At 45.4% G+C, this 23,181-nt stretch overlaps 2 protein-coding genes and 1 long non-coding RNA gene across 4 annotated transcripts in view; 1 reads left to right on the plus strand and 2 right to left on the minus strand.

Annotated features, from left to right (window-relative positions):
• Nucleotides 1-253: 253 nt before the first annotated feature.
• On the minus strand, nucleotides 254-8,467 carry ZNF133 (zinc finger protein 133). The gene is made up of 4 exons (XM_070421428.1): nucleotides 8,439-8,467; nucleotides 4,037-4,163; nucleotides 3,804-3,899; nucleotides 254-2,149 (listed from the first exon to the last, which is right to left on the minus strand). Exons 1-4 carry the CDS (start codon nucleotides 8,439-8,441, stop codon nucleotides 549-551), a joined length of 1,827 nt encoding a protein of 608 aa, XP_070277529.1. The 5' UTR covers nucleotides 8,442-8,467; the 3' UTR covers nucleotides 254-548.
• A 4,466-nt stretch (nucleotides 8,468-12,933) lies between these two features.
• The window catches only part of KAT14 (lysine acetyltransferase 14), a 61,416-nt gene continuing 51,168 nt past the window's right edge, over nucleotides 12,934-23,181 (minus strand). The window contains exons 12-13 of one of the 2 annotated variants that reach the window (XR_011472103.1): nucleotides 16,369-16,475; nucleotides 12,948-15,459 (exon numbers count right to left, since the gene is read on the minus strand). Coding sequence is in view for 1 of the 2 variants with exons in the window: in XM_070419865.1 (XP_070275966.1) it covers nucleotides 16,427-16,475 (49 nt within the window). In the remaining variant the exon portion in view is untranslated. Of the gene's footprint in view, nucleotides 16,476-23,181 lie in introns of both variants that reach the window. The other variant, XM_070419865.1, reaches the window with a different exon arrangement.
• Nucleotides 18,880-21,871, plus strand: LOC139013674 (uncharacterized). The gene is made up of 3 exons (XR_011472104.1): nucleotides 18,880-18,990; nucleotides 19,672-19,781; nucleotides 21,750-21,871. It is a non-coding gene; the product is annotated as an uncharacterized lncRNA (long non-coding RNA).

The following is a 23,181-nucleotide window of genomic DNA, read 5'->3' on the forward strand; positions in this document are numbered from 1 at the left end:
GCCATATTCTCTGGAAGAAACCTGGGAGGTTTCCTCCCCTCACCTGAGATCTCTGAATACAGTTCCTAAATTTTCTCCCAATGTAAGGGAATAGACTTTCTAATAAATATACTAGTGACTCAGTTCTTAGGTCTTCCAAGGAACTGAATTCTTGCAGAAGAGTGGACTTAGGAATTCAAGATTATCTGTACCACTCCTGATTCCCTATTTTTAAAGATGAGTAAATGAGGTACAAGGCTAAGGTAAGAGAGTTGTAAAGAAGCAACGTTTATTAGAATAGAAGGCCACAAAACATGAAGACTTAGTGTGAAGAAAGTAAATGAAGCCAAATGTCCTCTGACCACTTATGGAATGCATTTTTCTATCCCGTTTCATCAAAGTGTAAAAATGTTGAGTATTTAGTCCTCACCAGCACTTTCACTCTTAAAGAGAGTATAACAGGTCGGAAGATTGCTCAATAGGTCTGTCAGTCTGGAGTGGCAGCTTGTGGTGGAGAGATTTCATTCTCCTGCGTCTGTTGAGGTGAGCCTCGCCCACGTCTTGCACACCTAAGGCTTCTCCTCCTGGTGTGTCATCTGATGTAAGATGAGGTATGACTTTTGGATAAAGCCTTGGCCACATACTCTGCATACACAGGGCTTCTCTTTTGAATGTACCCATTTATGGGTGATTAAAGCTGACTTATTGCTAAAGCCTAGTCCACACTGCTTGCACATGTAAGGCTTCTCCCTCGAGTGCTTCCTCTTGTGCCTGATGAGACCTGCCTGGTGACTAAAGCCCCGCCCACACTCTCTGCACACGTATGGCTTTTCCCCTGAGTGTGTCCTCTGGTGTGCAATGAGGTTTGACTTCTGGCTGAAGCCTCGCCCGCACTCCTCACACACCATGGGCTTTTCCCCTGAGTGTGTCCTCTGGTGTCTGATGAGATTTGATTGCTGGCTGAAGCCTCGCCCACAATCCTTGCACACGATGGGCTTATCCCCTGAGTGTATGTTCTGGTGTCTGTTGAGGTGTGACTTCAAGCTAAAGCCTCGCCCACAAACGCCACACACATAAGGCTTCTCCCCGGTGTGCGTCCGCCTGTGTGAGATGAGGGTTGAATTCTGGCTAAAGCTGTGCCCACACACTCCACACACATAAGGCTTTTCCTTTGAGTGTGTCCTCTGGTGGTTGACAAGGGTCGTCCTCTGCCTAAAGCATTGCCCACATTCCTTGCAGGCATAAGGTTTCTCCCCTGAGTGCGTCCTCTGGTGTGAGATGAGGTTTGACCTATCACTGAAGCCTAGTCCGCAATCACTGCACACGATGGTCTTCTCCTCTAAGTGTGTCCTCTGGTGTCTAACGACAGCTGACTTCTGGCTAAAGCCTTTCCCACACTCCCGGCACACATAGGGCTTCTCCCCCGAGTGTGTTCTCTGGTGTATGATGAGGTTTGACTTCTGACTAAAGCCTCGCCCACATTCACTGCACATGTAAGGCTTTTCACCTGAGTGTGTCCTCTCGTGTATGATGAGTGTTGACTTCCGGTTAAATCCTCGTCCACACTCTCTGCACACAACAGGTTTCTCCCCTGAGTGTGCCTTCTGGTGCCTGGCAAGGCTTTTCTTTAGACTAAAGCCCTTCTCACACACCCCACACACATATGGCTTCTCCCCTGAGTGTATCCTCTGGTGACTAAGCAGGTTTGTCATCTTGCTGAAGCCCAGTCCACATTCTCCACAATTGACTGTTCCAAATCCTAAGACTTCTATCCTCTTCAATAATTTGTCTGTTTCCTCAGAATTCTCCGCCTGAGCAGGGGTGGCCTCTGTTTCCGCCCCTCTGATGCCATTCCTAGAGCTGACTAGCTGCCTTTGGGGTGGCTTGGATGATGCTGTTAAAGCTTTTTTCTTTGTCTTTCCAAATGAAGGCTTGGGGCCTTCTCTTTCTTGACCTTCTGCTTTATCACTCCAGCAACTTGGATCAGAGGTCTGTTGCTGCTTTTTCTGGTCCCCCTGGCACAGATCCCCCGGCTGGATGTGATTTTCTGCACACAAGCATGGGAAGATCCAAGGGGAATTACTACACAGCATGTGCTGCATGTGGAACTTCTGACTAGAGAAATCCGGAGGGCAGAAAGCAGAGAGGTGGAGTTCTGGCTTTGGTTCTCCTGCAGAGAGAAGAGTCAGAGGCAGAACTGAGACTCAGGAGGGAAACCCCAGTAATTCTGATGGAGAGACTCAATCCCCTGTTCTTCAAAATGCTTAAAATTTAAGTGCTACCCAAACAAGACCTACCTTTACATGATCCTTTTCCAGCCCATCACAACATCTTCCAATTTCCACAACAATCCAGAAAACCCATTCCTGAACCTATTCTATGTGTCAGACTGTAAAAGCATCACAGGCAGTTTCAGATCTGTAAATAGGGCCAAGATGCAACAGTCTCCCCACTTACTACAACCATCTTCTAACTCACAACCACCCACCCTTATATAATCTGGGTCCGCAAGTATTTTCGGTGACCGAGAGATCTCTAAGCAGAGGACCCATGTGGAAATGCCACGTCTTTCCCTATTTCCCTATGAAGACAAAGGGATAGATTGAGAGAGCAGTCATTTAGACTGGAGAACTCCTAGTGTAAGCAGCAGCACAAAAGAGTGGCTAGAGAGATTGTGTGTGAGATGCCTGAACTAGTTTTCCCACTCACTAACGAATGTTTATTAGAAGATTTCTTTGTGCCATAATGCAGCAGGTCGACAGCAATGGGCAACACAAACAGCCTTAAGAGATGCTCCTTGCTGGAGCTCCTGATCAGTTCAATCCCTGATAATTTCTATAATTAATATAAGTGAGTTTCCCCAGAAATCAATATAAAAGAAAAATTTTCTTCTTATAGTACTTAAGTAGGAGATGTCAACATTCAGAAAAACAAAACGTAAGCAAATACAGTGCCACCTGCACAAGGAATGTTAAACAAGTTATTTAAGCTAAAGAAAAATGATACCAGATGGAAACTCAGATCTCCAGAAAGAAAATGAAGAGTACAGAAAATGGTAAATTATCTGAATGCATATAAGATAATTTCTTCTTGATTAAAAAAATACATATCGTATTAGGGAATTTACAATGTATGTAAGCGTAATACAAATAAGAACTATAGAATAAAGAATGTTGGGGGAAGGGGAAAATGGAACTGTGCAATTGCAATGTTCTTACATTTTTACATAATAAGTAGGTCAGGAAAAGTTAGGGCTGTATATCGTAATTCCTTAGAGCATAGGTCGGCAAACTTTTTCTTAAATGGTCAGATAGCAAATAATTTTAAGCTTTGAGGGTAAGAGGTATAAAATTGAGGATATTATATACTTATGTAACTATTTAAAAATGTAAAAACTACTTTTGGCTCACAGTTTTTTAAGAATTCAATTTCGATTTCTTGGTTGGATTTTTAGCCTTCCTCCCTCTCCCTGGGCTTGCCTTATTTCTTTAGCTCACTCAGATTTTTTCCACATTCTTGCTTGATCTTTAAAACAAAAAGTAACGAGAAAGAAGTCTATGAATATGAAGAGAACTGAGTGAGGTAGAGAGGGAAACTCAGTAGGAGGGAGAAAGGCTTCTAGTGGAAGAAGACGCACCAGGGAGGCCCGTCCTAGGGTAAGGATGAAGGTCTGGAAGGGAGGCGGCTGTGCCAGGCAATGCAAACAGCAGCCAGGGACGTGAGGCGATAGTCTTCCCTCCCTACACCTGAGCAATGCCTCCTCTCCCCCACCCCAAGCTGCCCACACGCAGCGCTATGATCCATTTGCCCAGTTCCCCACTCACCTGGACAAGTGGCTGGTGGGCATTTTCTCTCCTCTCTCCAGGTTTCCTTCCCTTGCTCCAGCTGGGTGATGAGCTTTGGTTTAGAAAATGGAATTCCTGCTCACAGAGAAAGAAAAAAAGGTGGCTGCAGGTTACGGACTCAAGGGCCAAGTCAGAAGGCAAGATGGCTGCTTCAAGCAGATCCTAAAATGCCCAGCAGCATGCATGGGGGTCCTCAGAGATGCTAGGCTTACCCAGTGAGACCAGGTTGCTGTAGTTTTCCAGCATCACCTCCCTGTACAGGGACCTCTGAGCAGGGCTCAGCAGCATCCACTCTTCCTGGGTGAAATCCACAGCCACATCCCGGAATGCCATGTGTGCCTGTAAAACAAAACACAGTCCTGCTCACCAAGGAGCCAGCCTTGCCCACGACTCAAGGTAAGGAGCAGGGAGAAGGCGTCCCTGGGGGACGCAGGAGAGATATCTAAATCCTGCCTTTGACTGTGACCCTGGTGCCAGTGTTCTAAAACCTTTAAACCTCTGTGGCTATCCAGCAAGCATCACTTGTGAATCTATACATTCAAGACCCTGGCTGAACTGTTTGGAGAATATAGGGTATCCTATAACGTATATACACACTTTGTATAAAGGCCGTGTTTATTAAAATACATTTCATTTTCCAAATTCAGCTATCAGCTGTTAAAGTATATATACATTTTTTGAGACACCCTGTATATGTAAAAAAAGAGTCCCTAACTCTCAGAACTTTAAATCCAGGCAGAGAAGAGCAGACAACATATAAAAATTAAACAATAGTAAAACATAAAAGACTTTCTGAGTTTTAAGAATTTAAAAAATTAAATAGCATAACCAAATGAATCAATATTGAAGCATCTGGTCCTAGCTGGTTTGGCTCAGTGGATAGAGCATCAGCCCTCAGACTGAAGGGTCCTGGGTTCGATTCTGATCAAGGGCATGTACCTCCGTTGCAGGCTCAATGCCCAGTCCCGGTCCGGGCTTGTGCGGGAGGCAATCAATTAATGTGTCTGTCTCACATCGATGTTTCTCTCTCTCTCTCCCCCTCCCAGTCTCTCTAAAAATCAATGGGAAAATATCCTCAGGTGAGGATTAACAACAACAAAATATTGAAGCATCTGAGTGACTAAAGTTCATAAAATTCAATAATGGCATAGAATAAACTACAACTCAGTCCTTCCCCTGAATCCCATGGCCCCTCAGCCTTCTCAGGCCTGAGAAGCAGGAAGTGGTGAAGAGGAGGGTCTTGAATCATAATTCCTGGGTTCAGGACCCAAGTCTGCCATCAACTAGTGCCTTAATTTTCTCACCTGTGAAATGTGGATAACAGCAAATTTACAGCCCCACACTGTAGATGCTCAGGGCGAACCTTCTTGGCCAGTCAATCTACAAATTAATTTCTACACCCCATTCTCACCCCCCTGCCCAGTTCTATTCATATCCTTAATATTTTTTCAAAATGGAGGGCACACTGGAATACATACATCAAGAAAGATTTCATACTAGTACCTCCGAGGGAAGGCAGGGGAGGGTTGGGGTAAGGGGGAGAGATCAACCAAAGGACTTGTATGCATGCATATAAACATAACCAATGGACACAGACACTTGGGGGTGAGGGCATGAGTGGGGAGTTGTGTGTGGGGGGCAATGGAGGGATAAGGTCACATATGTAATGCCTTAATCAATAAAGAAAAAAATTTTTTTTAAAAAAAGAAAGATTTCATGAGAGAGTCCTAAGAACTTGGTCTTGAAGGATGGACCAGAATCACAAGAGAAAAGTGCTAGGTATTCCAGATAGAGGAAGCAGAGAAGAGGACACTGTGAGCAAAGGGAGAGAGGAAGCCACAACGTGGACAGGGAGGACTACCTGGGAGGAATAAGGCACCTACTGGTAAACACAGCATAGTTGGAGTATAGACATCTGTAGGTTTTTTAAATTATTACCATAAAATATACAGAACAACAATTTTTTTATCATTTAAAAAATTTTTTTTTATATTTTATTGATTTTTTTACAGAGAGGAAGGGAGAGAGATAGAGAGTCAGAAACATCGATGAGAGAGAAACATCGATCAGCCGCCTCCTGCACATCCCCCACCGGGGATGTGCCCGCAACCCAGGTACATGCCCTTGACCGGAATCGAACCTGGGACCCTTCAGTCCGCAGGCCAACGCTCTATCACCTGAGCCAAACCGGTTTCGACTCATTTAAAAATTTTTAAATATTTTTACTGATTTCAGAGAGGAAGTGAGAGGGAGAGAGAGATAGAAACATCAACGATGAGAGAGAATCATTGACTGGCTGTCTCCTGTACACCCACGACTGGGGATCGAGCCCAGGCATGTGCCCTGACCGGCACATGTGTACATTATGTGTACATTTCTGTAGGATTAAGTATATTCACATTGTTGTACAACCATCACCACTATCCATCTCCAGAATTGGTTCATCATCCCACACTAAAACTCTGTAACCATTGAACAGTAACTTCTTCCTCACCCTCAAACCCTGCTGACCACCATTTTTACTTCCCATCTGTAGGCTTACTAGTATACCATCCAGGTGTGTGTAAGTACACTCTATAATGTTCACATCATGACAAAATCTCCTGACTGCACGCTTCTCAGGACATATCCCCATCGATAAGCAGTGCATGACTGTATTTATACTTTAGAAGCCCAATTTAAGAGAAAGGGGAATGTGGGGGAGACAGGCAAGAAGGTGGAGAGGAGACAGGAAGCTAGGGTAGTGCAGGAGTAGAGACAAAGGAAAGGAAGGAGGAACTAAGGGGTACCACTTAGGCAGAATTGAGAGGATACAACAGCCAATTAAAAGGGAGGGAGGTTTGGAAAGAAGAAAGAGGCAAGGAAAACTCAAGAGACCAGGCTTGCACCACTGGTAGCAGCGGCAGCTATTAACCAACCAGATCAGAAGAAATGGGAGGAAAGGGAGGCAGGGACAGAGAAAACCAGCATTCTCGATTCCAGAAATGTCTTCCTCTTCCACTCCTGACAAGGGCTGTTCAAAGAAAAAAAAAATTTAAACAACCAGGGAAACAAATATTAATTCTGTTGGGTATAACAATAAGATTGTGGTTCCCTTAAATTAAGAAGTCCTTCTGTGTTAGATACCTACTGAAGTGTTTAAGGTGAAATGCTATGAAGATTTGCTGCAAACCAGTCTAGCAGGGGAAAAGAGTAAGTGAGGGTATTGGATGGAAAAAGAGCAGAATGTTGACAACTTCAGATGCAGACAAGCTGTGAAGTGAGCAGTCTGAACAAATGCCGAGGGAAGAAATGCTGGGCCAGGACCGAGAGGTCATGAATAAGGGCCCCAGGTCTGAAGAACAGTCCCTGTGAAAACTGTCACTCTTACCACAGGCCTCGTTTCCTGGGGAAGCCAGCTGGGGCTCTGATCTCTGGATGTCAAAGGTGAGCAAAGGAAACCCTGCAGCATGCAAAAGGTGAGCAGGACCCTCCCTGAAGCTGGGCTGCCAGAGCCCAGGAGCCTCCCTTTGCCCACGAGGAAGTCCTCTCTGGGCAGGCAGTAGACGTAGGGGCGGCAGAACAAGAACAAAAAGATTCAGGAGCGTCACCGGAAACCCTCAAGATCCAGCAGGGTAGGGCTTCCTCTTCCTTAAAAGCATGAAGAATGGAGCTGTCACATTGGAAAAGACAGTGGGCAGCTTGCTGGGGAGAGAGCTGATCTGTGGGCTGTGAACGCTGCCAGCTCAGACCTGCTACTGGCGCTGGCCCTGAGCTGACCCTCTCTCACCTTTGCTCTAATAAGGAAAGTTAACACCTACCAGGCACTTAGCATATACATATATACCAGAGGCTGTTCCAGGCCCTGCACAAGTTTTACCTCATTCTACCTCCCCAACCCAATGGAGTACGGATTTGCTATCTTCATTTCACAGATAAGAAAACTGAGGCACAAGTGAGGTCAGTCTCTTGCCCAAGGGGACACAGCTATAAAGTCACAGAGCCTGGATGAAATGTGGCTCTGGGTGATAAGAAACCACTGTGGATTATAAGGGTTCTCAGGGTGTCATTCTGAGATGAAATCAAGAATGATCAAGAGGTGGTAAGCACTGAATCTGGGTGATGGGTCTATGAAGTTCTATCTACTTCTGTCTTGAAATTTTCTGTAATAAAAAGTTAAGAAAGCCTGGCCACACCAGAGATGGGGGAACTCATGATTCCTGGGAACAGGGACAGTCCTCCGCATCTCTGAAAAACTTGCCCAGTGGCCCCCAGCCCCACTGCTTCCAAGGCCCGAGCCCAGGTGTGACCTGCCGATTTGAGACCCTAAGATCGCGCCCAAATGGCCATTCCAACACCTAGTCCAAGCCAGGGACCCCGCTCCCCGCCTCAGCAAAACGGAGAGGGAGGATCGATGCGAGACTCTCAGCCCTCACCCACCAAAACCCCAATGGCAGCCCCCACTCCACCACCTGGGAAATGTTAGGGCCCCCAGAGCCTACTAACTCAACCCCCCGAAACCCAGGGACTTGTGGCACGAGAAACCCCCTCTCCCAATACCCGTATTTCGGCCAAGGCCAAACATGTCGCAACCCACAGGAACCCTAGGACGAAAGGCCGGAGCTCAGCACCCACCATCACTGGACTTCAAGGTTGAGCTTCAGTCACGTCGGGGATGCGCACCCACACCCCCAAATAAGACATCCGGTAGCGCACGGCCTGAGCCACGACAGCACGTCCCCATCACTACCTCCTCGCCCGCCCACGGCACCATCCGCAGCCCCGGCCCACAGCAAGGCTTTTAGACCCACCTTCCGGAGCAGGGAAGGGCACGGTGAGGCAAAGGTGCCGCGGGAGCCTCACTCACCTGCGCCACCGAAGAACAAGGGGTCAATCCAGCCACCAGCTGGGGACCGACTCCAGCCACGCGGGCGGACTACACTACCCAGAATCCACCACGGCGCCGGGACCACGCCCCACCTCCCAGGATGCTAGGCGCGGCCGGAGCGCGCAGCTGGCCCGCGCTCCCATTGGCCTCCAAGGGAGCACTTCGGAAAAATTTACTCCGATCCCTGGAGAACAACCAGTGTGGCACCTGGCTTTCAACTTTTTCTTCTTCAAACCATGTTCACAAAACATGTACAGGGCCATGGCCGTAGTACTCCGTTGTGCCGATCCCTCTCTAACGCCTTCGCCTCAAAGACTACACTTCCCAGGGGTGCCCGCAGTGACTTCCGCATCCGGCCCCGCCCCTCAGCGCGCGGAAGTGACGTGAGCGGAGGCTGCTTTCCGATTCTGGAGTTGATGCGGGGCAGAGGGGATTCGGCAGTCCAGTTTCCCAGCTCCTGCTGTGGGTTGTAACCTGTTCCCGGTATTCCGTGAGCGCCGGAGGGATGAGGTCTCGTCCAGGTCACATGCCCTTTTAACTTCATTTACACCCAAGGCGAGAAGGAAGATGGGAGGGGTGCAGCCTTCTCCCCGGGGGTTCATCAGGGCACGAGTCCTCAACCCAAACACTCCACTGCCGGTGACCTGGGACCTTTTTCCTCCTTTGGAGTCCCTGAAATTATAGGGAAACTCCTTTATCTTCTGGGGAAGAGGACCTCTTAGGCCATAGCGCGGGGCTGAGCCATTGTCGGCTTGGCTGTCTGGGTCTTTTTTTTTTAAAATATATTTTATTGATTTTTTACAGAGAGGAAGGGAGAGGGATAGAGAGTTAGAAACATCAATGAGAGAGAAACATCGATCAGCTGCTTCCTACACACTCCCTTCTGGGGATGTGCCCGAAACCAAGGTACATGCCCTTGACCGGAATCGAACCTGGGACCCTTGAGTCCGCAGGCTGACGCTCTATACACTGAGCCAAACCGGTTAGGGCTGGGTCTTTAAAAAAAAGAAATGTTTTTATTGATTTCAGAGAGGAATGGAGAGAGTGAGAAAGAAACATCAATGATGAGAATAATTCATCAGCTGCCTGCTGCACGCCCCCTACTGGGGATCCAGCCCTCAACCGGCATGTGTCCTTGACCAGAATCAAATGGGGACCCTTCCGTCCACAGGCCGAAGCTCTATCCACTGAACCGGCTAGGGCTCTCAGGGTCTTTTTTTTTTTTTTTACTCTGAGAACTGGGCTGTGCTGCTGCTATCTGGGGACACCTCAACTGAGGTGCCGGAGAGCAAGCCCCACTTCACTGGTGGGAGGGCATTTCCACCTGGACACCTCTCACTTCTCTACCTTACATAGTAGGCGCTCCGAAACATACTCCTTCTCTAGGAAGACCAAGAAAATTTCTACGTGTCCCAGAGAACCAGGAAGAGATGAGAATTTTCTAAAATTTCTTCTTAGCTCTTGCAGGATGGATCCATTCCCTTCTCTTTCCCTCAGGCTGCCTGGTGTCTGGTTTGTAGTGAATTTCAATTCAGCCCTGGCCCTAGATTAGTGCCCGTTTTATTTAGAACCTTTTCAGGTCTCTCTCTCACAGTCCCTATGACTTAGTCATTTACCTAAAAATTAGCTGTTAACACAGAAAAGTTCAGAGGATCAACGCAGGGACATCCATGTTTAAGTGTCCAGTGATGCTTCCTGTATGTGAAAGTCAGGGATCACAGGATTCTGGTGATAAGAGACCAAGGAAGACTTCCAAGATGAGGGGCTGTCTGACTTCCTGTGAGCGGAGAATAGGGATCACAATTCTGGATACCAAACTATATTACAAAGTCATTATAGTCAAAACAGCACAAGACAGAGATCAATGGAACAGAACAGAGACCCTAGAAATTGACCACACCATTACGGTCAATTATTTGACAAAAGAGGCAAGAACATACAATGGAGTAAAGACAGTCTCTTCAGCAAATGGTGTAGGGAAAACTGGACAAGTGCAAAAAGATGAGACTAGACCACCAACTTACACCATACACAAGAATAAACTCAAAATGGATAAAAGACTTAAATGTAAGCCATGAAACCATAAATATCCTAGAAGAAAACATAGGCAGTAAAGTCTCAGACATCTCTTGAAGCATTTTGCTGATCTGCTAGGGCAAGAGAAACAAAGGAAAAAATAAACAAATGGGACTACATCAAAATAAAAAGCTTCTGCACAGCAAAAGAAACCACCATCAAAATGAAAAGGGAGCCCTAACCGGTTTGGCTCAGTGGATAGAGCGTCGGCCTATGGACTGAAGGGTCCCAGGTTCGATTCTGGTCAAGGGCATGTACCTTGGTTGCGGGTACATCCCCAGTAGGGGGTGTGCAGGAGGCAGCTGATCGATGTTTCTCTCTCATCGATGTTTCTAACTCTATCCTTCTCCCTCTCTTAAAAAATCAAAATATATTTTTTAAAAAAATGAAAAGAGAACCCACTGTATGAGAGAACATATTTGCCAATGATACATCTTTAAGGGGTTAATTTCCAAAATATATAAAGTACTCAGAACAAAAGAAAGACAGTCCAACTTAAAAAATGGGCAGAAAACCTGAATAGACACTTCTCCAAAGAGGACATACAAGTGGCCAAAAGACATATGAAAAAATGCTCAAGGTCACTAATCATTAGAGTAATGCAAATTTAAACCACAATGAGATGTCACCTCACACCTGCCAGAATGGCTATCTTCAATAAACAAGTGCTGGTGAGGATGTGGAGAAAAGGGAACACTAGTTCACTGCTGGTGGAAATGCAGATTGGTGCAGCCACTATGGAAAACAGTATGGAATTTCCTCAAAAAATTAAAACTGGAACTGCCATTTCACCCAGTGATTCCACTTCTAGGAATATATTCTAAATCCCCCCAGACACCAATCAGATTATATGCTCCCCTATGCACCCCTACTTATATGCATAGCCCAGTGGTTGGCAAACTGCGGCTCGTGAGCCACATGTGGCTCTTTGGCCCCTTGAGTGAGGCTTTTCCACAAAATACTGATTTCTGCGCATGGGCCACAAAGTTTCAATCGCACTCTACGTGCGTGCCCGCACATGGTATTTTGTGGAAGAGCCACACTCAAGGGGCCAAAGAGCTGCATGTGGCTCACGAGCCGCAGTTTGCCGACCACTGGCATAGCCCATGGAGATGGACAATAAGGTGAAGACCTGGGGGCGGAGAGGGAGTAAGGGAGACATTTGTAATACTGTCAACAATTAGGATGTATATATTAAAATTTTTCAAAAAAATAAATATAAAAAGGGTGGAGAGACTGGAATTATGAGTTTAGTTTCCTTTAGTGGGAGGTGTGGGTCAGGGAATACAGCTTCTTTCCTGTTTGAGATTTAACCAGCTGAGTGACCATGGATGAGACATTTGACTTCTTAGGGCGCCAGTTTCCCCATTTCTAATGTCAGCTTGAACTAATCACCTCTAAGGTCCTATCTAGGAATGAAAGTACAGTGGGTGGTTCCTGACCTTTGACCAAATACACTCATCCACTGAAAGCCCTGCCCCTGTTTTCCAAGCAGCCTCAACATCATTGAACATCAGGGGGCGCCCTAAACACAGTGATCCATTCCTTTCCCTTCCTAGGCCCTTCTGAAAATTCAGGTGGAGAATGGGAGCAGGCCAACTTCTCAAAAGTCAGGATTTAGCCCTAGCTGGTTTGGCTCAGGACTGGAGGGTTCTGGGTTCGATTGCAGTCAAGAGCACATGCCCAGGTTGTGGGCTTGGTCCCCAGTAGGGGGCGTGCAGGAGGCAGCTGATCAATGATTTTCTCTCATCATTGATATTTCTATCTCTATCTCCTTTCCTCTCTGAAATCAATAAAAATATATATTTTTTAAAAAGTCAGGGTTCAGTTGCCCAGAGGCCAGTCTTCTTCCTAAACAATTTGGGTAGCCAAGGCCTCAGAGAAATCTGTTGATTTTGCATCTTTCCAAATATTTGTGAGAGTGAACCATTTAATTGTGTTTTAAGAATGGATATCATTGAAGAAGATAATGACTCATATTCTTTTTTTTTTTTTTTAAATATATTTTATTGATTTTTTACAGAGAGGAAGGGAGAGAGACAGAGAGTTAGAAACATCGATGAGAGAGAAACATCGACCAGCCGCCTCCTGCACATCTCCCACTGGGGATGTGCCCGCAACCCAGGCACATGCCCCTGACCGGAATCGAACCCGGGACCCCTCAGTCCGCAGGCCGACGCTCTATTCACTGAGCCAAACCAGTCTCGGCGACTCATATTCTTATAATCTAGGATAATTTACTGTTCTAAAATCAAACACATAATTAACATAATTATTGGGGGGGGGTTAACATAATGTACAAGGATTCTCAGAGCATGATTTGATTCATTCATTCATATTTATTGAGGGTTTATTATGTGCCAACATTGTTTGTTTACAGCATTAACAAAACAAAGCCCTTGCCCCCATTAAAGCTTATATTTATGAACATCTTAAGATGGTGGGCTGAAATGGAAAGTATTTCATATGTGGAGCCATATTTGAGCTAACCAACAATGTGGCCCTTACAAACACCATAGTATCCAAATAAAATAACTCTGGGTGTAGGAAATCTGCTATCTGTTCAGGAATTTTCCCCCCCAGCAAAATGGGGTAATTGAAAAAAATGACTGTTGAATGAGTTAGATGTATAGATAGAACATTCTGGAGAGAGTTAGACAAAAAAGCCAGCTCAGTTTGTCTGTGTATATCAATCTCAGGGGAGTAATTGGGTGGAAGGATATTAGTTTTCAGACTAACCATGGCAGCTACATCACCAGTTATGGTGAACAGCCCAAGTTCTAGAATTAGGCTGTCCAAGTTGGAATGCCACTCACCAACTGGCTGACTTGGGGGAAATTTTTTAATCTACCTTCAGTGAGTCATGTAAGGATTTAATGGGTCCATATATTTAAGCCATTAGAACAGTGGCCTGACATATAGTAATTTCTCAATAAATATCACCATACTCATCAGCATGATTATTATTATAGTTTTAAATTGGCCCAGTTCCTGATTTCTTTTCATCCTGAGTAAATCCTTTTAAATCTTAGTTTTACAAAACTGAATACATTTTCTTAGCAAAAAAAGAGAGAGAGAGAGAGAGAGAGAGAGAGAAATATTGAGCAAATACTATTTGCCTGGCACTGTTCTAGGCATTGAGGATTTGGCAATAAACAAGGCAGAGTGTCTACTTTCTCAGGGGCTTATAATTTCCAGGAGGGGGGGGGGGGGTAGGTACCAGGCAATAAATACATTAAAAAGTAAATAAGTGCCCTGGCTGGTTTGGCTCACTGGATAGAGTGTCGGCCTGGGGACTGAAGGGTCCCAGGTTTGATTCTGGTCAAGGGCATGTACCTTGATTGCAGGCACATCCCCAGTAGGGGGTGTGCAGGAGGCAGCTGATTGATGCTTCTCTCTCATCGATGTTTCTAACTCTCTATCCCTCTACCTTCCTCTCTGTAAAAAAATCAATAAAATATATTTTAAAAGTAAGTTTTTAAAAAAAGTAAATAAGTGAAGATACAATAGATGTAAGTTGCATATCATTCTTTGCAATTAATTTTAACAGCATCCTATATAATAAAGAGCTAATATGTTAATTAGACCAGACGGTGGTATGACCCTCCAGAATGACCAGTGGGTGGGGCCCTGGGGCCTCGAGGCAGCCGGGGCTGTTGAGGCAGCTAGGCTGCAAAGGCCGAGGCAGCCGGGGCTTGGCAGGCTGAGCCCCTTGCATGAATTTCATGCATTGGGCCTCTAATTAAAATATAATATGTGAGCCTGGCTGGGTGTGCTTCAGTGGTTGGGCATTGACCCAGGAACCAGGAGGTCATCTGTTCAATTCCCAGTCAAGGCATATGCCCGGGTTGCAAGCTCGATCCCCAATGTGGGGTGTGCAGGAGGCAGCCAATCCATGGTTCTCTCTCATCATTAAAGCACCTCTCCCTCTCCCTTCCTTTCTGAGGTCAATAATATATATATATGTGAAAGTAGTGAGAATCTGCCAGCATCTTGATCTTGGTCGGACTTCCCAACCTCCAGGACTCTGAGCAATAAATAGTTGTTGTTTAAACCACCCAGTCTAAGGTATTTCTGTTATTGCAGCCCAAACAGACTAAGATGGTTGTTCATGTGAGAAAACATCTTCTACCTAAGGAATTGATACTGGAATCCTAGAAAAAACCTTACGTCAAGATATCTTCTGGTCTCCTTCTCCACTTCCACAAGATGTAAGTAGAAGCTAGAGATCCTACACATTTCCTTTTGGTAAAAGAACATTGCATTTAACTACAACAAGAATTTAACCTGATTATATCATAAATTATGTTTGTTCTGGCTAAAGACTGGATTCCGGGTTGATCACTAGTATAATTCTAGCAACTAGCGAATGAATGAATTGTGTTTCCTTTCAGCCTTCTAATGTTTGGGTGAAATGAATATATACATTATTGTTACTGCTTTTACATTTCTCACCAGTGAACCAACTATCTTCAGCAGGAAAGGAAAGCTTCTATTAGTCCAGACAGCATCTTTGTGCAAATTAGAAAAATGCCTCTTCCTCAAGGCATTTTACTTCCATCTTCCTGAAATTTTTCCTGAAAGATACTCATTTCTACAAAGTTTAATAAATGAATTGCACTCTCTTGTTTTGTTCAGTGCACATCCTGCACGGTGATATCAAACAGGTCTCCTGCTAGTTCTAATCAAGTCCTGGAAGAGAGAAGAAGAGCAACATATTTCATAACTTAATTTTGTAATTGCCTTATTTCTACCTTTCCCCCTAGTGACGACTCCTCTCACCTGGAGGCAAACACAAAATGTCATGCCAGTGATTAGAAAGTCTTTACCATATCCTAGCAATTAAGTACATTTTTGGGAGAAGGCAGTTAGCTAATGTCTAGATGACCACAACAAACAACAAGCAAATAAATTTGCACACACACACACACACACCTTCAAAAACCAAACCAAACAAAACACAGAAGACATCCCAGTTCGGTCTGGCATTGGGCCATCTTTTTCAGCTGCCAGATTAGCTTTCATGCTTTTATCACCTCTGCTGAATGAGTATTGTTCTATCACTTTGGAGTTACAATGGCTCTGCAATCTCTGGAACCAAAACCAAACTCTGTTTGTATGTGTGGGAGAATATAAGATCTGTCCCATATCAGTTTCTGGAACTGCAGACCTCATCTCCAATGCCGGGTAGATGTCTTCACTTGACCATCAAGTATCTCAAGTTCAGCAGGTCTGCAATTTACCCCATTCTTTTCCTTCCTAATCTTTTTTCTCCTGAGTCCAATGATATCCATAGATTTCATTACTCTCCTCTTAGTTTCACAAATGATTAATCACCTTTTTCAGAGTCTTCCACAACATCTCCCTTTCCCTTCACCCCAACATCAAATCATTTATCAGGCACCCATTGCCTGCTCTAGATTCTTAAACCTGTCAGCTCCTCTGTGTTCCACTGCCTCAGAGTTGGAAGTAGCTTTGGTCCCTTATCCGTTCTCCCTGGAGTAAGGCAAGAGTTTCTTAGCCAGTGTTCTGGCCTTCAGAAGGCTGCTCACCTTTCAATTTTCTGGGCTCCTGTTATCTCACAGAGATCTGACCACTCACCTGAACTACTTGTAAACCTCCAGCAGCTCCTCACTGCCTTTGATGTCATTGTATCTCCTTATGTCCTCAGAACTTGATACTCCAAATCCGCAAGACTTGGTCGAAACCTTGAAATGGAAAGATAAGAATGATGAGATAGGCAGGTGACTCCGGGGACTGTTGGGAGACTTTTGATGCGCTTTAGGAATGGAACAGAGGAGACTGTTGTTGCCCAGGCAGGCCATTGGTTGTTTAGCTAACTAGAAAACTCAGATTTAAAAAATATATATATTTGTATTGATTTCAGAGAGAGGAAGGAAGAGGGAGAGAGAGACAAATATCAATGATGAGAGAGAATCGTTGAGTGGCTGCCTCCCGCATGCCCCCTACTGGGGATTGAGCCCATAACCCAGGCATTTGCCCTGACCAGGAATTGAACTGTGACCTCCTGGTTCATAGGTCTATGCCCAACCACTGAACCACACCAGCCAGGCAAAACTCAGATTATTAAAAATCAGAACTTTCACCAGAAAGTTTCCTGTTTTGTACACTTGACATTCTGGGGTTCTGTTGGACTGTGGCTTTACAAAATGAAATAAAAGAATGTGTGCTGTTGACTATAAAGTGATTATCTTTAAGAAAGACAGACACCAGGAAAAAAAAATCACTGAAATGAAAATTTAGAGTTATGGAATTGATTTATGAGCTCCAACAAGGGGTCAGATATTAAGTTGTTACCTTTTCTATCTTTCTTCAATTTATTGCTCAAAATTGTTACAAAAGCTAATTCAGTCTTGTTTATATGATATATTTTTAATTCCTTGGAGTTCAAAATTCTACTAAAAATAAAATATGAATGGCTCCTGTTATCTTGCCTGTTTAAATTCATTGATATCAAATTCATTTTCTTTTTGCCTGGAAACAAGATTTTAACGAACTTATTTAAAAGAAACACAAAGGTCATCTTAGATTATAATTTTTTACGTAAGTTAATTTAAAAAACAAATATATCTCCCACAATTATATTCATTTATATTACATTTATAGTAGTTTGACATATTAGTTATATATTTATATTAGTTCAATAGCATGCTCTAACCTATGGACAGCTCACAGCCATGGATTGGGTGCCGACTGTGTCCTGCTTAGCCAGGCTGCTGAGACTCAAAGGGGAGGGACCCTGCTCCTGCACCCAAGACGCTCACAGTCTCATTGGGGAAATGATGAAGTAGAGAAATATTCCTGTAAATGTAGTGAGTGTTGAAAGGTCTTTAACATTCTTCTGGTGCACAAAGTTCAATCAGACAATTCTCTGGCTCTGCTGAGGTACATATCACAGAGGGGGACACAAACTGCCCCCAAAGTGTACAGTTTAATCCAGCAAATTCATGTATAAGCAGGCGTGAGCTCAAGGAAGAGGCTTCTGGGTCTTCTGCTTTGGCCCTTTTCCTTTACAATGAAAACTGGAGGCTTAGGGACGGTGGTTTGTGCAAGGTCACCCAGGCCATGCACAGTGCCTGTCCCCCCAGCCAGGCCTAGTGCTCCATCTCACTCCACAAGACGCCCTGAAGTCTTGAAGGTGGGTTAGGACAGCTTCGCCATCACTGGGTCAGGTGGAAACCAAACTCTTAACTTGATGCATTCGAGATGCTTCCAATTTTATTTTATTTTATTTTTTTATATATTTTATTGATTTTTTTATAGAGAGGAAGGGAGAAGGATAGAGAGTTAGAAACATCGATGAGAGATCGATCAGCTGCCTCCTGCACACCTCCCACTGGGGATGTGCCCGCAACCAAGGTACATACATGCCCTTGACTAGAATCGAACCTGGGACCCTTCAGTCCGCAGGCCGATGCTCGATCCACTGAGCCAAACCGGTCAGGGCTTCCAATTTTATTTTAAAACAGCGTTCTATTATAGTTCTAGTTAACTAACTTTTCTGATTTTGGAAATAGCTTCAAATTAACAATAGGCCAGGGTATCTTCAGCTCAAGGTAGTTACTTATGTCCACCACATAGGGTCATGAGTACATCGCATGTGTTGAGGGTTTATGCATGAACTGAGACGACCCGGAGGCTCTTCAGATTCTTGGTTGTCACTCAATGATACACCAAATAGGAAGAAGATTGCAGTGAAATGGAGATTAAAATTAGATGTCCTGAAAAGGAAATCATTTCTATGTATTTCTTCCCTGGCTTTGAGTCCCTCTCATGCGCGAGTATTGTAGCACCTCTGGCAGTGGAGGCTCCAGAAGGAAACTTTCTTCCGTTTCTGCACTGTTTTGTTAACAGGAATGTTTCTGGATTTCATGATTTTTTTTTATTCATCTATCTTCCCCCCTTTTATTTTCACAGTGTAACACTTGGGAGACCCACGTGCTTTTGGCATGTGTGTTAGAGATATTCTACGGTTTCTTTCAGTGACGTGTTAGAATCTTTTCCGTTTCCTTTTTTGGAGGGTGTTCGAGCACCCAGGCGTGGATATTGCTGTTTTCACATTTGGACGGCACCATGCATGCGCATTTTCCCCACTGTCTGCTGCTCCTTGCAGCTCGTGGCAACAAGCTCTAACAGGCCCAGAACGAAAGCGAAAATTGCAGCACACAGTTTCCAGTCTCATCTTTACGGCCAACTTCCCAGGTGATCTTGAGACAGTCCTAAGTGCAAAAGTTGTAATGGGATGATAATACCCCACCTATGGATAGGTTTGTCATATAGATAAATGAGGTCATGTCTGCAAATGATTATCAGCTCAGCTTCTTGGAAGAAGATGATTATGGAGCCACAACAATTACAGCAGATTGTTTTTAGTGCAATCTGCTCTAGTGGACTTTGTCTCTGCCTGGTTTCATTATAACCAGCAGCTTTCTAAAGGAGATCACAATGGGTTTTTTTATAAGGACATCTATATATATAAAAGCCTAAGTGACCGTCTGACCGTTAGACTGTCTGACCGGTAGCTATGACGCACACTGACCACCAGGGGGGCAGACGCTCAACACAGGAGCTGCTGAGCTGCAGTGACTTGGCAGCTGTGGTTCTCAGGCGACGCACCTGGAACCAGAAAGGAGGGAGCCCAATTCCTGGGTGCATCACCCAAAAACTGCCCTCTCACAATCCGGGACCCCTCAGGGGATGTCGGAGAGCCGGTTTCGGCCCCATCCCCGCAGGCTAGGCCGAGGGACCCCACCTGTGCATGAATTCGTGCACCGGGCCTCTAGTAGAAGGATAAAAGAATTAAGAATGGCAGTCAATATGTAGGATGGTGTGTTATAATGAAGCATTTTTCCTTACTACCGTCTTTAACCTGGTTCTCTCCAGAGGTACTGGTGTGTCCCTGTGTGATCATTCCTGTCTCCAGCAATCTACTTCTGAGGGTCCTCATACCACTGTAGTGCATATTTCCAGTGTCTTGGGAAGTGGAGGACAAGGTAAGTAAATTTGGGCTGAGGAAGCCACATTGTTTGTCCATTTCCACCGTGGGAGAATTTGACTTCAACAGTTGAGCAATTCTGAGGCTTCCAGGTTATTATGTGGGTTTTAGAATTCCCACAGTGTGTCTGGATCATCCAAGGGGGAAGGGGCGCAAACAAAAGCTTCTTGCGTTTGAGAATGCTTGTTTTTTTAATCCTCACGTGAGGATATGTTTTTATTGACTTGAGAGAGAGAGGAAAAGAGGGAGAGAGAAAGAGAGAGAAACATCTATCGGTTGCCTTCTGCGCGCACACACACACACACACACACACACACCCCAACCGAGGATTGAATTTACAACCTAGATATGTGCCCTGACCAGGAATCGGACCCGCAACCCTTTGGTGCACAGGATGATACTCTAAGCAACTTAGCCACCCAACCTGGTCAATTGCTATTCTCTGGAAGGCCACAAAATCTTACAGTTGCTCACGGGGCCTGTGGGGTAGTCAAAGCCAACGTCACGGAGGAAATTTGTTAAATCTTTTTTTTTTTAAATATATTTTTATTAATTTCAGAGAGGAAGGGAGAGGGAGAGAGAAGTAGAAACATCAATGAAAAGAGAGAATCACTGATTGGCTGCCTCCTGCATGTCCCACACTGGGGATCGAACCCACAAACCCAGCATGTGCTCTTGACCGACCGGAATTGAACCCGGGACCCTTCGGTCCGAAGACTGACACTCTATTCGCTGGGCCAAACCAGCTAGGGCAAACTTTGTGATTTTAACAGTCCTTCAATGTAAAATATCCCTTGCTGGTTTCACAATATGCTTTTCTCTTCCTTCAGTGCCTGAGCTAAGGACCTTGCAGGCACCTCCCCTACAGCTTTTCTGAAGAAGATAACATAATTGCAGCTGCTGGGGCCTCGCCCCTCTAACTGTATTCCAACCTCTGGGTACGGAGTTGGGTTCAAGAATTTTTAAAAGCTCCCCAGATGTTTATGAGGCAAGGCTGAGAACCACTGACACAAAGTTTTGTAGTGTTTCATTCATTGAGTTTCTCATCCTTCTAAATTTTCTCTTGAAATCACAGTCCAGAGGGACCTGGTAACACTCCCTAGTCTTGCTAAAGGAAAATCCTAAATTTGAACCCGTTGGTTGATTCACACTTTAGTCAACATGTTTGAAGGTTAATCTTGCCCAAAGGGAAGAAATGAAAGTTGTTGAGTGCCGGGGTTTTTTTTGTTCTAAAAAGACCAACTCTTATCTCATGTGAGAAAACAGAGAGATGGCATTTTGCCTTTTCAAAACTCAGTACGCCCAGCCTGAATCAGCAGTTTGCATGTGATCACAGTCATCTTTCAGGTTTACAAATAGAAGTTGTAAACTGCCTGGGGTGGGGGGTGGGGGGCGTATCTTTGTCTCGGATCTCTTCTGAGTGCTAGGTGGGCCCACAGCCTTCACTCATTTTCGGGCTGGCTGCCCTTGGGGAGTATCACCCTGCACAGCCTCACCCTGCAGTCCTTCCAGGACCCATCAAGAGATTGATGAATATTCCTTCATTCACTAATGGGTTTTGTACATATTTGCTGCCTTTTGATTACATGGAGCCAAATGGACTACATTTTCTGTCATAAACACTTTCTGAGAAGCTCTTTTCCTCTCCATCCCACACTCCCGGTCCTAATTGAGATGCTCATACCTGGAAGTCTGCAGTAGCTCTCTAATCAGACTTGCTGCCTCTAATCTCATCCCCTTCAACCCCAGCCCGCACATTGGCCAGAGTCAACTAATTAAAACTCAGCCCGGCCGGAATGGCTCAATTGTTAAGTGTAGACCTATGAACTGGGAGGTCAGTTCGATTCCCAGTCAGAGCACATGCCCAGGTTGCAGGATGCAGCCAATCAATGATTCTCTTATCACTGATGTTTCTCTCTCTCTCTCCCTCTCTCTTCCTCTCTGATCAATAAAAATATTTAAAAAGAAAACAACAACAAAAACTCAGATGTGGCCAGTTCTCATCCTTGTTCAACACCCTCCAGAGGCTCCTGAAGAGACGAGGACTTTCATGAGCTGGTCTTGGCCCGCTTCCCTAGCAGCCACCCCATTGCCCTGGCGCCCCCCCCCCCCCCCCCCCCCAGATCCTCTGGCAACGTAGATTTGTGACTCTCCGTGCACATCCCAACGCGCATTGTTTTCATCACTTCCTGTCATCCCGATGCTGGGGGAGGGATTCTGCCCACTGGTTCTGTCAGGCAGGATAGATAGCCGCTGGGGCAGGAGGAAGGGGAGGGGTGGTGAGGGGAGTTTATCTCACTCCTGAACAAAGAAGTCAGCAGCCAATAAAATCACCAGATAGTCTCATAAATCCTGGGAAAAACTACAACAATGTAAAAGGGGGACTTTGAAATCTAGTCAGTTGCCCAGGATATCCAGTGGGGGAAAGTATAAAACCCTTGAACCCCCGCTGACAAGCTGAGTTGCCTGCTTGTGCTTTATGCCAACTGTATTCTTAATAAATCCAGTTGCTTCGCTTCCTTAATAAATTTGCCTGCTTTGCTTCAACACTGCTTTCTGCCACTCATCTGAATTCTTTCACGTGAATGTGACAAGAGCCGAGGAGGGGAGAGACCCCCTCTGATTTGGGCAAATCTCCAGCAGCAGTGATGGGCATGGCCAAGTACACACACGGCCCTGGACAGGTGAGATTGATGTTTATTGGTCACATACACTGACAGGCCAGCGAGGAGGACACCAACGCTCTGCAGGGCCACACAGGGCTGCACTGGGAAGCAGAGTGAACGACCTATTTCCCGAGGAGGTTGACTTTGCAGCATCAAAAAGTTGAGGTGACCTCTGGCTCAGGCAGGAGAATGCGGTTGGCTTGTTTGAACAATTCCAGGGGCTGACAGGAAACCAAAACCCGTTGCTCAGAGATTAAGTAGGAACTGTGACTGGTCCCCTTGACAAGGAGGGTGGTTTTGCAGGGGGACCTGGGAGCAGTGTGGAGGGGGATGTGTGGTTAGGGCATCTGAGGCTTCCCCAGTTTTCACCAGATGTCAAAGCAGCCCCTAATATTGGGCCCTGGTTTGGGGCCTTACTCTGCAGGCACGAGTTTCTTCCCCGTGCACTTCTCCCCTCCCCACTCCCACTGACTCTCCGGACTAAGTTAGCTCCGGCAACCTCTCCAGCAGACACTTCCTGACCTCTCTCCTCCAGCGAGGTCACTTACCCATCCTGAGTAGCCCTCATCACACCCTCTTGCTAAAACAATTACATCTCATTTTCCGTCTTTCCTCTAGACCAGTGGTCGGCAAACTGCGGTTTGGCAAACCGCGGCTCTCGAGCCACATGCGATTCTTTGGCCCCTTGAGTGTGGCTCTTCCCCAAAATACCGACTTCTGCGCATGGGCCAC

Source organism: Myotis yumanensis, unplaced genomic scaffold, assembly GCF_028538775.1.
Source record: "Myotis yumanensis isolate MYYU_CA2020_CCGP unplaced genomic scaffold, mMyoYum1.0.hap1 SCAF_7, whole genome shotgun sequence".
Lineage (NCBI taxonomy): Eukaryota > Metazoa > Chordata > Mammalia > Chiroptera > Vespertilionidae > Myotis > Myotis yumanensis.

Bases quoted from the DNA above. Each gene is read 5' to 3' on its own strand.
- ZNF133 (XM_070421428.1), bottom strand. The intron at 3,900-4,036 runs GTAAGCCTAGCA...CTCTGTGAGCAG, and splicing joins CAGCAACCTGGTCTCACTGG to GAATTCCATTTTCTAAACCA. The intron at 2,150-3,803 runs GTGAGTGGGGAA...TTCTCTCTGCAG, and splicing joins CCCACCAGCCACTTGTCCAG to GAGAACCAAAGCCAGAACTC.